Genomic DNA, 14,253 nt, shown 5'->3' on the forward strand with positions numbered 1-14,253 from the left:
GAAAGATCCGATTTCTCCGCTGTCTTTGAACGCAGCGTCTGCTGAGCTGTCCGCGGTGCTGAAGCGGCCACTGCCCCGACAACTCACTCTGCAATGACTGCTGTTATCGCTGTTTGTTTCGTGATTGTTTTTAATCAGTCTTCTCGATATGATTATGTTTGTCAGACGAACGTCTCCTTCTCCAGATGCGGGGAAACTCGTGAGTAGGCGGTGCTGTGACGTCAAGGGTCACCGTAGATCGTCCGTGTTAAACAGGAGCTCCACGTATTTGTTTAAGTCACCGGCACTTAAAAAAATAGAAAGAAAATAAATAAAACCAACAATATAACACATTTAAAAAATAACGGAAATGGCATTTTTAGATTGATGACGTCATCCCCTGTTTGCCATATTTTACGGCTGACACATTTATGTTGGATAAAGTCTGTTTTTCTTTTCGGTCGAGATTGTTATCCTTTCTTCATTTCTTTGCTCCATCAGAATTCCTGTTTCCTTTGGACAACATCCGTCCTTACTCCTCTACAGCTCACAGTCCACTGTGATCTTTGTCTTTTCTGTGCTTTTTTTTAAAATCATTTAATCTGTTGTTCTCCTTTGTGTCGCTGAGGTAATGTTCCCCAATGTGAGATTATCTCACATTAGAACGAGATAAAGTGGAACTTAATCTCAGGAGGTTAAAAATTGAACTTTATCTCACATTGGATAAAGTTCCATTTTTTACCTTCGACTATTTCACACTACAACAGCCTTCATGCCTTCACGTTCTAATCTGATGACGCTTCTTTCATCGCCCTCTAGTGTTTGTGATTGTATCTTTTATGACTTCTCGCTGTGTCGTCTGAGATGCATCGCTTGAATAGACGATCTCTCTCACCCTCTCTCTCTCTCTCTCTCCCTCTCTCCCTCCCTCGCTCTCTCGCTCCACATTATCACACACGCACATCCTCGACGTTGACCTGCAGAATTTTTACCCGCACAGCACGAGCTCCCGCACAAACACACACACATTTGATGAGAGGCCAAACGTCCTCGAGAAAACATTTCGCGTCCAGTTGCCTAACGGAGCCCTTCGACCTTCACTCACACTGTCTTTCCTTTTCAAAAAACAATTTCAGAATTCTCAGGTAACAGTTTTCACACAAAGAATAAAAATTACAAAACAATTTAAATCTTGGTTGTTTTGGGTTTTTTTTTCCTTTACGTTCACAGGGAGCATGGTCATGAAAGATCCGATTTCTCCGCTGTCTTTGAACGCAGCGTCTGCTGAGCTGTCCGCGGTGCTGAAGCGGCCACTGCCCCGACAACTCACTCTGCAATGACTGCTGTTACCGCTGTTTGTTTCGTGATTGTTTTTAATCAGTCTTCTCGATATGATTATGTTTGTCAGACGAACGTCTCCTTCTCCAGATGCGGGGAAACTCGTGAGTAGGCGGTGCTGTGACGTCAAGGGTCACCGTAGATCGTCCGTGTTAAACAGGAGCTCCACGTATTTGTTTAAGTCACCGGCACTTAAAAAAATAGAAAAAAAAAAAAATAAAACCAACAATATACACATTTAAAAAATAACGGAAATGGCATTTTTAGATTGATGACGTCATCCCCTGTTTGCCATATTTTACGGCTGACACATTTATGTTGGATAAAGTCTGTTTTTCTTTTCGGTCGAGATTGTTATCCTTTCTTCATTTCTTTGCTCCATCAGAATTCCTGTTTCCTTTGGACAACATCCGTCCTTACTCCTCTACAGCTCACAGTCCACTGTGATCTTTGTCTTTTCTGTGCTTTTTTTTAAAATCATTTAATCTGTTGTTCTCCTTTGTGTCGCTGAGGTAATGTTCCCCAATGTGAGATTATCTCACATTAGAACGAGATAAAGTGGAACTTAATCTCAGGAGGTTAAAAATTGAACTTTATCTCACATTGGATAAAGTTCCATTTTTTACCTTCGACTATTTCACACTACAACAGCCTTCATGCCTTCACGTTCTAATCTGATGACGCTTCTTTCATCGCCCTCTAGTGTTTATTTGTGATTGTATCTTTTATGACTTCTCGCTGTGTCGTCTGAGATGCATCGCTTGAATAGACGATCTCTCTCACCCTCTCTCTCTCTCTCTCTCTCTCCCTCCCTCGCTCTCTCGCTCCACATTATCACACACGCACATCCTCGACGTTGACCTGCAGAATTTTTACCCGCACAGCACGAGCTCCCGCACAAACACACACACACACAGACAGACACAGACAGACAGACACAAGTGTGTGTGTTGAAATCGTGTTTTCTAGTTTTTGTTTTTGTTATTCTGCTGAGCGGAAGTGCAGTGATGTCAGTGGCGGGGCTGAAGAAGCAGTTTCACAAAGCCACGCAGGTAAGTGAGTGTGTGTGTTGAATTAAACATAGCCACTGAATCAGTAATGAACGGACGGAGCAGCAGTGAAGTAAACACACAACCATTAAACACTAATAAACCTAGTTTTTTTTTAATCTTTTCACTTCCGGTTACGGATGTGTTTATATTTGATCACACACATTGTTATGTAATATCACATCTCAAACGTGTGTGTTTACGTGTGCACCTGATTGGCTGCTGCAGACAGGGATTCCCTCCACCATCACCCCTTCACTGTCTTAACTTTCCTCCTCCCTTCATTTTTCACGTCCTTCAACATTCCTTCTCTCCCAGTCATTTTCTCTTCCACTTTATCCTGATATTCCTTCATTTATTCTTTCCTTCATATTGAATCCTTTCTTCGTAGTCTTCTCATCTCTTTCCAGATCCATCAGCTCTTCCTTCTTTACCACCTTGTCCTCATGTTTCTCCTGTCAACATCCTTGTTTTCTTTAACCTTTCTTATTCCCTCTTAGTGGCTTTCCAAAGCCTTCCTTCCTTCCTTCCTTCCTTCCTTCCTTCCTCTCCTGACAGATTCTTCCTTCCTTTGCTTCCCTCTCCATGTTTTCGTTCCTCCCTGCCTCCTCTCATCTTCTCCCACCACATCGCTGTCCTCCCAGGTCACATGACTGCTCCCTGGCCTCAGCGCCTGCTGCTGTACTTCCTGGTCAGGATCATGTGATCAGACTCTGACCAATTATCAGACATGTTTCTGTTTCCTTGCTGAGTAGATGACACCATAGTCGTTTCCTTCTCCTCTTCACCCTCCCGTCCTCCTCAGCTTCTGTGTTTTCCTCCTTCTTTAGTTCCTTCTACATTTGATGCTCTTTCTCCACAGTCCTATTTTTCAACCCTGCTACTTCTTCCTCTTCTTCTTCTTCTTTTCTTCCCACTCCTCTAGTTATTTCTGTTGTCCTCCTCTGTTAAACCCTCCTTTTCTTCCTTTCCTCCCGCAGTCACTCGTCTTGCTCCTCCTCTTTTGTCTTCTTCTACTGCTTACTCTTTGTACTGCTCTTGTCTTGAGCCTTTTCCTCCTTTGCCTCCTTCCTGTTTCCTGTTTAGGTCAATGTTACAGATCAGGTTTATTGTAGAACCTCAAACTTATTAAAGGAAATTCAGAAAGACAAGAAACACACGCTGCTCAAACGCGTGTGTGTGTGTGTGAGAAACATGAGAGGCCTGAGGCAGATCCTTGTCTCCATGGTAACTGCATCCTCCTCCTCAGCTGTCAGCCATTCTCTTCTTTCTCTGCTAAGCGTGTTGAAATCAAACACAGCCAGATCAGTGGACAAGACAGAAAACGTGAAGTGTAAACACTTAGATATGAGTTTTATTCTTGGTCATTACAAAGTCAATCTGTAGTGCACCACCTGGTGGTTGTTCAATCCTCAACAGTTCCAGAATAACTCGTCATGTACAAGTTTGGTCTTGTTATAAAAAAAAACGACTTTTTGAAAAATCATTAAATAAACTACAGTATTTAAATAAAGACAGTAAAAACTAATTTAGGAACGAACACAGCTGTGTTCAGCTAACAATCACTTCAACATATCTAACATTAGCAGAGAAACAATATGAAGTCAAGGGAAATTAAATATTAACATTGTGACATTTTAGCTACAACTTTTACACAAAGTTAGCTCATACACACATTAGCTACCCACGTTAGCTACACATTAGCCAAAACATATTGAAAGAGAAACACAGAAACAGCCTCCAATTAGCTGATAATGCTTCCAGGGCAATAATGCAGAACAAAAACAGCAGCAGCTAATAGCCCACCAAGCTACAAGTTTGTCACATTTTTGTAAGAAGAACAAATATCTAAAAGCTAGAGGAACCTGCACAGAACAGAAACAGTACTGCAATATAAATACAATAAAAGTGAAAAAAAAAAAGGTAAACATGAAAATACTTTGACTCAGAAGTTACTGGAACCATAACTATGACAAACCTGGAAACACTAGACACCATGGCCAGAATAGCTAACAGTTAGACAACAATAGCTAAATTAGCTATATCTGAGCTATTTGTTAGATAAAAACATGTCAATGATAAAGAAACACAATGTGAGGTAAAATAAATTCAAAGGTCTGTCTGTGTTTTAACGCAGAAAGTCAGTGAGAAGGTCGGAGGTGCAGAAGGAACCAAGTTAGACGATGACTTCAAAGAAATGGAAAAGGTAAAAACAATACACTGTATTTCAGTTGAATTCCAAGAACTGCAGTTTATATTCATATATTACCTTCTTTCTTGTATAACATGTGTGTGTGTGTGTGTGTCTCCTAGCCAGTCTAATATCAGCCCAGCTTTGTTCCTGATTGCATCTTTCGCTACATTTTTTGTTTCTCTCATTGCTGCTAACTTAGCCTGTTAGCTTAGTTATTGTTATGACTTTTAACGAAGAAAAATCGAAGCCAGCAGTTGTAGTGTAATTGAGACAGCATTCAATGGCGGCTGCTGTGACTTTGTCTCTGCAGAAGGTGGAGGTCACCAGCAGGGCGGTGCTGGAAATCATGACCAGAACCACAGAATACCTGCAGCCTAATCCAGGTTGGTATAAACCCCACATGTTGGTATATCAAATGGCTACAAATGTTCTAACCGTTGGTTCTCTGAAGCTTCTAGAGCTAAGCTAAGCATGATCAACACAATGTCAAAGATCCGTGGACAGGAGAAGGGACCTGGGTACCCGCAGGCCGAGTCCGTCCTGGGTGAAGCCATGTTGAGGTTTGGACGAGAGTTAGGAGAGGAGTCCAGCTTTGGTAAAACATCTGCAGACAGTTCTAGTTTGGATCATCAGCTCTCACTTCCTGTTTCCTCCTTGTCCCACTTGTCCACAACTCTCATTTTCTTTTTTCCATCATCTTTGCGTTCTAGGCCTCGCTCTGGTGGATGCGTCCGAGGCGATGAAGGAGCTCGGCGAGGTTAAAGACGCCCTGGACATGGAGGTCAAACAGAACTTCATTGATCCACTCCAGAACCTCCACGACAAAGACCTCAAAGAGATACAGGTGAGTCGAGCCTCCACAGCGTCTGATCCCGACACGGCCACACGTCGGTTCTCCAGGCCTGCTTACATTCCTCTACTGAATTGTCATCCTCTGCGACAGCACCACCTGAAGAAGATGGAAGGCCGGCGTCTGGACTTTGACTACAAGAAGAAACGTCAGGGAAAAGTCCAGGAGGAGGAGATCAAACAGGCGCTGGAGAAGTTTGACGAGAGCAAAGAGGTGGCAGAGCAGAGCATGTTCAACCTGCTGGAGAGTGATGTGAGTTCTTCACCACTGACCACCATCACCTGGACACTTTTCTATTTCATGTGTTTCCCCCCCCCGAGTCCTGGAACCATTAAACCAGACCACATGCATGTGTTTCAGATAGAGCAGGTCAGCCAGTTAGCAGCACTGGTCCAGGCTCAGCTGGAGTACCACCGACGATCCGCCGACATCCTCCAGCAGCTCTCCAGCAAGATGGAGGACAGGTGCTGATGAACACACCCAAACACTTCATGCAGTTTGATTGGCATCACAGATGCTTTTCTCTTTGTTCTTCTGCTTCACTGCCTCTGTTGCCAACTCCACCAGGATAAAAGAAGCATCCAGTAAGCCCAGGAAGGAGTACACGCCTAAACCCAGAACGACCCTGGAGCTGCTGCCCCCTACTGAGAGCCAAAACGGGGGCATACACTCTACCAAGTCTCCCGGACGATCACCAGGTACTTGTTGAGGTCACTGACAGCCAATGGGAGCAGAGCTCACCTGAGTGAGTGATCAGGTGGAAATCTGTGTGGAGAAAAAAACACAGATCAAGTATTAGTCATCCAGGTAAAGAATGAAAACAGCATGAATCTTCTGGGAACAGAGAACTGGGAAAATGTTTACTTTATAGTTAAACGGCTGCATGGATTTTCAACTTGAGGATTAAACCTGACAGCCTGACTTTTACACTCAGATTCAAACCAGTAAAGATAGACTTACTTACAAACCAAAAACTTGTTTTTTGTTACAGTTGGGTCACCACTTTATTTGCGGTCATTTGTTTGAATGTTTTTGGCATTAAATTGTTTGACAAAAGAAGATTACTTTTCAAAGGGAAAGCAGTTCATGAGAAATCCACATTCATTACATTTTATAAAACCTTTTTTCGTTTCACATTTTAAAAATACATCTTTTACAATATTGTACTTTAATCCAGCGGTTCCAAACCACTGGTCCGGGGCCCACTTCTGGCCCTTCAACGTTTCATCAGTTTTAACTTTTCCTTCTTTCAGCTCCCATGGACCAGCCCTGCTGCCGAGCGCTCTACGACTTTGAGCCAGAGAACGAAGGCGAGCTGGGCTTCAAAGAGGGCGATGTTGTCACTTTGACCAATCAGATCGATGACAACTGGTACGAGGGCATGATCCACGGCCAGTCTGGCTTCTTCCCCATCAACTACGTGGAAATCCTGGTTCCCTTACCTCATTAGGGCCCGACTGGAACACAGCCTGTGTTGGCATAACCGACAAACCCCACCCCTTCTTCTACGTCGTTTCTTCTTCTACGTCTCCTGTGCTTCTGTGCATTTCTTCTATGACAACATGGACTGAAACAAAAGAGGAGGTGGGGGTTGGAGATGAGGCAGGAGAAGAGTGGGTGATGGTTGGCAGCCATGAAGATCAGACTTTGGAGACTACTGGTGTATGTGTACGTGCATGTACGGTATGTGTGTCGGTACGTGTTTCCAAACGGTTCTAGCTAGCCTGAAGCTAATTCCTTCTTATGCCTGAAACATTCCTTTCTCTGTGCGTTTCTGTTGCCTTTTTCTCTGACTTTTCTGAAGCGACTCTGCCTTCTCTGTTTACTTCTTCAGGCCTTTCTGGGTCACTTTCTTCTGTGGCTAGCCCTGCCTTTTAGCATTGAGTCGTAGCAACGGAAAAATCAGTGATGACAAGCTAAGAGTTAGTCATCATCCAGCTAGCATGTATTTGTGGTTATCCTGTGGATCCAAATGTGGGTAAAACACAAGTGACGAAAGTTGCTCTCCTTAACCCATAGGTGGCCCACATGGACATCCTAGTTGGGTTGAACACCTTGTCCAACAAGATTACTTTTTGACACCAAGGCCCAGTGGGAAAAGTTAACAATATAGAACACCAGCTGCTGGTCTACGCTGCCTCGTGTGGTCAGTTTTTGTCACTATTGCAAACCTGAACAAAGAGTTTCGAACAACAAAGTCCCAGTGTGCAGTGTGGTCAGTAGGAGGAAACTAGCGGAGGTGTAGACGACGTTGTCAACGCTCTAATGCTAGCGGTGCATTCGTCTTCAAGAGAAGTGTATTTTTTCACTGCTGTTGTTTGGCGTCGTTGTGCTGAGGCTGAGCCTCTCGTACTCTCGCTGTCTTTCACTCTCAGCTTGAAGCCGCTCGCATGAACCTAAAATCACCACCAGGAAAATCTTCCATTTGTGTGGGAGTATTTTTTGGAGTAAACTCATATCTGCAATAAGAACAGGGGAGGTCTGGGATTTCATCTGACAGCAGTGAAATGCTAACACGACCAGCACAGTTGTAGTGATCAGTTAAAGACGATTCTGTCACTATGACTATGGGAAACAAAGCTTGTGTTGTTCCTACCAGTGAGAAGTCTGCAGTGTTTGTCTGTGTACTGTGTCAGATTCCTGTTGGTGTTTGTTGTTTTGTCTTGTTTGTGGCTCTTGCATGCAGGGTCGTGTGTGGAACTGTGGGATAAATTCTTAAATTCCTGTGTTCTGAGAGTGTCTTTGGTGAATGAACTGATGACTGTGAAAACAGGCACATGATGAGCTAACATACAGTATTTACTCTCATGTATTCACATTGTTTTAAATGGCCTGACATCATCCCACAGGATCAATGCTACAATCATTTCAGATCACGCAGTCTTCAAATAGTGTGGCATTCACTCAGAGGTTCAGGGTTCAAATCCTTCAGGTCAGACTAACCCATCAGGATGATCTATCCAGTCCAAACCACAGGGATGTACGTTCTAAAACATTTGCATCGTCATGACACTGGTCTGAACTTATAGAACTGCTTCAACTCTTGGCTCCTTTGATTGGCTTCAGATTTTGGACACACACCTAAAATGTGCCCTGAAGTTATGACAGATGGGACGCTTTGTGTCCATGGTACCATCAGTGTTTTTAGTAAGGCAGTATTTATACAACAGAACTGGTGTTTGGGAGAGTAGTACTAATATTCACATGTGGTCCATTAGTACTCCATTAGATTCAGCCTCCTGTTAACATGCAGCAAATCAAGTATTGGACAGAGGACACCCACTGAGAAAAAGGAATCAAGCCGAGGAGGGGCGGGGGGCGGGGGGGGGGTAACTCAACAAAAGTACAGAAAGGGGGCGCTGCAGAACACGTTAGGTTCCCAGAGCTTGGACACAAACAGACATTAAGTGTTGACAGACAGATGCCGTTTTAAGAAGACTTTTATTTTGAAAGTGGTGCGCTGTCTTTTCAACGTGGACCTTTAGAAACCACAGATTTGTTTCAAAGAAATGTTTAACAGAAATCTAAATGTCAGATGACATCATCGGTTCTAACGTGTTCTCACACTGCACCTACTACTTTACCATCCTTGTTCCATGTTGGATGGATTCAGCAGCTCTACTTCATATTAAAGGTCACATGATGTGTGTTTCCTGTTCCTGTGTATGTAACCACAGTAATAACTTTACCTGTTGAAAGGTGAAGAGGACACACCATGAACGCGCGCACGTGTGTGTGTGTAAATTGCATGCTCTTTAGTTGACTTCAAGTCCATCTCCCGTTTGTACAAATGTAAAAGTGTTTTACAAGTTTCAGGAACCTTCTAGAAACTTTTTTTTTTTGCTGACGTTGTCCTTTTTTCTTTGCACAAAGTGTGGTCTCACCTCATTGAAGGGTAATCCCAGTGTTAGCGCATTATGACCATGGCCACGTCAGCTTCCTCCCGCATCAGCAACAGTCGACCGGCCCCAAAATGAAAACTAAAAGCACGTTTCTGCTGCAGCAATTACTAAAATGGACTGGAACAGTTGTAGGAAACAGAAATAGTCTTTTGCTCCTGTGAAGTCTCTCCTTGAGAGATAGCCTTTTCAGTGAGTACCGCAAACTGGTCACACTAAAGAACAATTTTTGAGGAACAGGGAGAGAAACCAATTGTTTAGTTTAATATTAGTTTGGGTAATTGGGATTGAATCAAGGTTTAGTGTAAATGTTATCTTTAAAGTTTTTGTCCTACCTTTTTAGCGACTAGTCTAAACCAAAAGTTCTGTAAAAAAAAAAAAAAACAACAACTTGTAGTTGAAGTTCTTTCCAGTCTTAGCGTTCTACGATGCTGGTCTTGGCTGATGTCGGAGGTGAAGTGACGTGGCTATAGAATAGTGCCCTCTGGTGTTTGTTAGAGTGAGCACATAGGCAACATTTTGCTCATTTTAAAGTGAATTAATTACCAATATTTATTTATTTATGTCTATTTATTCCTGCGTCTCTTATTGGATTAGCACCTGTGGTGTTGTTGAATACTGTCAAAATATTTCAAGTATGTTGAGTGTGTGAGGATCGGGGTGGGGGGTATGGTGTGGGGCCATCTCTGGGAGCAAGAAAGTAGCTGTTGTACTGTTACTCTCCCTGTGTTGGACATTTGCGTAATATTTGACCACTGTACGTGAAACTGCTTGTCGTGAAAATGTAACAATAAAAAAAATTAAACGGACTGTCTGACGGTACCAATTCTTTATGTGGTGCTAGTGACAATAAAACATTATTATATATATAATAAAACTTTCCAAACATTTTCCAAAAATTACAAAAAAGGACGTTTTTGGGCCATTTTGAACGGTATAGATTTGCAGAGGATGCCTCCTGGCGGTGTAACAAGTGAAGCACATCTTTACACAGTTGACGGCCTGACCCACTTTCACGCGGAACAGTTTGGCGCCCGTTAAGTTTGACGGAAAACAATAGGGTGTACCGGAAGTTGGAACGTTTCTATTCACAACAAATGTACCTCAATAAAATATGTCAATGACATAGTGTCTTTGAGGTTGATGCAAGGCCAGACATCACTGTCCTGAAAGATGATACGTGTCAGGATGATAGTGTGTGTGTTTCTGTTTCAGATTATACTTTTATTATCGTTATTCGCTGGAAGGTGTTACGTCGTTGGGATGAAAGGCGCTTCCGCTTAGAGTTTTAGATTGAAAGTCTTTAGAGGAAATTCCACGGTAACACCGACGATCACTTCACTGTGGTTCCGCGTGTTGATAGAGAAGACCGGATCAAGCTGAAACAACATATTCTTTTGTTTTTCGACAACAAACGAACCCGAACCAAAGACAAGGACAGAAAAAGATGGAAATGAAGAAGAGGGTTTCACTGGAACTGAGGCACCGGTCACCGGCTGAGGTGAGGAGCCGCTTTGAGTGCTTGTTTATCGGATGTGTAAACTTGGAGGAGGCGGAGTACGAATTTTGATGGTGTTGAGCACATGGCAGGGAGTCTGCTACAGTACGAAAACTGCCGAATTGTCTCTTTCCTCGTCACAACAGGAGTTTACCAACTTTGATTTGTGTGTGTGTGTGTGGCCTTAAATTATTTAAATAAAAAGCTAGTTGATCGCTCGATTGATGGCTTCGCATGCGCATAACAGCTGCCTGAATTTGTCTTACAATTATATTAATAATATTTTATAAGTTGTCAAATATTTTTTCACAATAAGGTCGTTGTTAATAGATGTTAGATGTAAATCATGTAAATGTATCAATGATTAGTGACTCTCCCGTTATCATATCTGGGGCCTGGCTAATATCTGAACTAGCGCTTATTTACAGTTAGAAATGGTTATTTATCGTCTAAACGAAGCCAGAATGAGTAAATATGTCCAAAATATTCGTTGACGTTTATTGGTTTAATAACAACCACATTCTGGCTCACCCGTCAGAGTAACAGTGGAGCACAAATGACTCGTCGCGATGTTTTATTATCGCTTTTTAATATCGTGCACTTAAGTTTGTGGTTTGATAATGTGCGCGCAGTTGTAAATGTCGCCTTAGTGTTTGTCGTAGAGCTCGTAGAAGAGTCAATGTTGTTAAATGTGTAAAACAAAACTTTGACACGTTTGAAATTGTCACCTATTCAGATGTTAGACGGAGCCCACCTAGTGAAGGCGCGTAGCGCAGCAGTATTAGCTTCCTGCTAACTTGCTAATGAAAACAGTAGTTGTCGAATTAGTTTATTTAACGGTCTCTCGGTTCCGTACCTATAACCAGGTCGAGTCGGGCCAACGTTCTACGGTAATGGAGCTCGTTTTTCGGTGGTGCTTCTTAAAGAACAGAGCAAACGGAGATTGAATTGGTCAGAAAACGTGCTAAAGTGAAGCTCAGTGTAGCGTCACGTGTGTGAGGAGTTTACAAACAGAGTGAACTGGGCCGCGTTCCAACATGAAACACGAGGAAGAGTCCTTTACATGAACTGGGCCGCCACCGGCAGCTTGTCGGTGTGATGGGGGTATTTTTTTCTTGAATAACATCGTGTTTGAAATCCTTTCATCTGGGTCGCCACCAGAAATAGAAAGGTTTAGGAGTATTTGGCGTGGATGTCTTTGCTTGCGAAGGTTTATGAGTATTTGGCGTGGATGTCTTTGCTTGAGGGTTAAACCCTGTTTTTAATTACAGTACAATAGTTCTTAAATTTAGTCTTGTGGTCTTTTTTTTATGTAATAAAAGTACAAGTGAAAGTACATTTCAGTGTTTCTCCCATTTCTTTTGTTTTATTTAGTTAACATCTTTATCCTTAAAATGGGAATTTGTCAGATTTTTAGTTATAAAAGAAAAAAATATCTATAGTTTCTGGATTTAAGTTTAAAAAGTCAGAGCCTAGGATTTATTCTTGAAATATGACATTGCTGCTTTGTGGAGTTGTGCTTCTAGTGGTTCAGTGGTAGAATTCTCCTCAGCCAATGCAAGTACTCCTACTGGTACCATAGTGTAGTGGTTGTGTGAAATATGGTGTTGGGTTGGTCAGGAAAAATAAGATGAAAGTATTTTTTTAAAAAAGCATCCTTTTATGTTCACTTCTTAAAATGACCCTTGACCCCACAAGATTTTAACATGTTTTAGTTAAATCCTGGAATTAAAAAAAAAAAATCTTGCCCTTCCTGTGCTCAGGTCCAAGAGCTGGTTCTGGACAACTGTCGCTCCAGTGAAGGGAAGATCGAGGGCATCACAGAGGAGTTCTCCAACCTGGAGCTCCTGAGTCTCATCAACGTTGGCCTGACCAGCGTCGCAGATCTGCCCAAACTGAGCAAACTTAGAAAGGTGAGACCATCAGACCAGATGATTTTCAAAGCCAAATCCTGATCAGATAGAAACTGGAAAGTGTCCTGTCTTGTGTGTTTGTCTGCAGCTGGAGCTGAGTGACAACAGGATATCAGGTGGTCTGGAGGTCCTGGCAGAGAGGCTGGTAAACCTCACACATCTTAACCTCAGTGGGAACAAGTTCAAGGACATCAGCACCCTGGAGCCCCTGGTGGGTGGAGCTACAAAAACACCAGAACATGATCGAACAATGATCTAGTCTGCTACAGCGGTCTTCATCCAAGACAACAAAACTTCTGTTCAAACCTCTCTGTCTCTCTCTCTCTCTCTCTCTCGGTGTCCCCAGAAAAAGCTGCCACAGCTTAAGAGCTTGGACCTGTTCAACTGTGAGGTCACCAATTTGGCCGACTACCGAGGCTCCATTTTCAAACTCCTCCCTCAGCTCACTTACCTGGATGGCTATGACATTGATGACTGCGAGGATTCTGACTCGGATGGAGAGGGAGACGGTGTGGAGGACGAGGATGAGGACGGTGAAGGTGAGACTGTGAAAGAACAGACTAAAAGTTGGCAAGAAAGTTCAAACACGCAGTGCGGCAGTCTACCACAGTCTCTGCAAATCTGTCATTTGTGTGTTGAACACCGACAGAGTTTATTTATATATTTCTTTATGTTGAAGTTAGTTGAAGGTAAAAGTATTTGTTGTTAAACATTTCTACTATAGGATAGAGGGCAAAAGAAAACGCAGCCAGACATTTAGCAAAATTGCTAATTGTTAGCAAATAAGTCAGCAAAACACTTGCTTTTTTTTTCTAGAGGGTGAATCAGAGGATTTTGAGGACGAAGAAGATGAGGATGAAGAGGATGTTGTGGCTGAAGATGATGATGAAGATGACGAGGACAGTGTGGACGACGAGGTGAGTCTGTCTGTCTGATGGTCCTTCACGCATCATCAGGACGTTGGTGTTTGATGTTGACTTGTCTCTGCAGGACGGCGAGGTGAATGGAGACGTAGACAGTGAGGAGGAGGAAGAGGAAGATGAGGAGGATGATGGTTTGTAACGTGCTGCACTCTAACCCAAAAGATTGCTAAAAAATAATGCCCAACTCAAGGTCGAGGCGAAATAATACTTTGTCCCATTGGGTATAAAAATGTTATAACTGGATCTTAGCCTAGAAAATGTGCTGAAGGGTTGGGTTGAACAAATCCAGAGGAATAGCTAGTTAAACAAAATGTTTCAACCCAACATTTAGAACTTCAATGACTAAAATGATCCTTTGACTCCTGCCATGAATAGTTTTAGTTTGGTAAGTGAGTCTGAAAGGTAGCAGGTGGTTGGAGTTGGCTGTAAATTAACAGAATGTTCCCCCCTGCACAGATGAATCGTCGCCAACCAAAGGAGAGAAGAGGAAGAGAGACCCTGAGGATGAAGATGACGATGAAGACGATTAGTGACCCTAAGCACCCCCCCCCCCCCCCCCCTCCCCCTCGTGCCCCTCCTCGCGCTCTGTCACTCCCCTCCTTCCCGCGCT

The 14,253-nt window shown here is 42.9% G+C and overlaps 2 protein-coding genes across 3 annotated transcripts in view; both read left to right on the forward strand.

The window, feature by feature from the left end:
- The first annotated feature begins 2,277 nt into the window (after positions 1-2,277).
- LOC103389712 (endophilin-A1-like) lies at positions 2,278-10,119 on the forward strand. Its single transcript, XM_008325256.2, has 9 exons — positions 2,278-2,369; positions 4,504-4,572; positions 4,871-4,943; positions 5,012-5,155; positions 5,271-5,404; positions 5,504-5,662; positions 5,771-5,874; positions 5,978-6,108; positions 6,664-10,119. Exons 1-9 carry the CDS (start codon positions 2,325-2,327, stop codon positions 6,858-6,860), a joined length of 1,056 nt encoding a protein of 351 aa, XP_008323478.1. The 5' UTR covers positions 2,278-2,324; the 3' UTR covers positions 6,861-10,119.
- A 507-nt stretch (positions 10,120-10,626) lies between these two features.
- Positions 10,627-14,253, forward strand: part of LOC103389721 (acidic leucine-rich nuclear phosphoprotein 32 family member D-like) — a 4,917-nt gene continuing 1,290 nt past the window's right edge. The window contains exons 1-7 of one of the 2 annotated variants that reach the window (XM_025063083.1): positions 10,627-10,810; positions 12,571-12,720; positions 12,809-12,931; positions 13,067-13,259; positions 13,537-13,637; positions 13,711-13,774; positions 14,100-14,155. In XM_025063083.1, the coding sequence (XP_024918851.1) occupies positions 10,757-10,810; positions 12,571-12,720; positions 12,809-12,931; positions 13,067-13,259; positions 13,537-13,637; positions 13,711-13,774; positions 14,100-14,155 (741 nt within the window). In that variant the 5' untranslated portion in view covers positions 10,627-10,756. Of the gene's footprint in view, positions 10,811-12,570; positions 12,721-12,808; positions 12,932-13,066; positions 13,260-13,536; positions 13,638-13,710; positions 13,775-14,099; positions 14,186-14,253 lie in introns of both variants that reach the window. The other variant, XM_008325267.3, reaches the window with a different exon arrangement.

The sequence above is a fragment of the Cynoglossus semilaevis genome, chromosome 1 (genome assembly GCF_000523025.1).
Source record: "Cynoglossus semilaevis isolate Cse_v1.0 chromosome 1, Cse_v1.0, whole genome shotgun sequence".
Lineage (NCBI taxonomy): Eukaryota > Metazoa > Chordata > Actinopteri > Pleuronectiformes > Cynoglossidae > Cynoglossus > Cynoglossus semilaevis.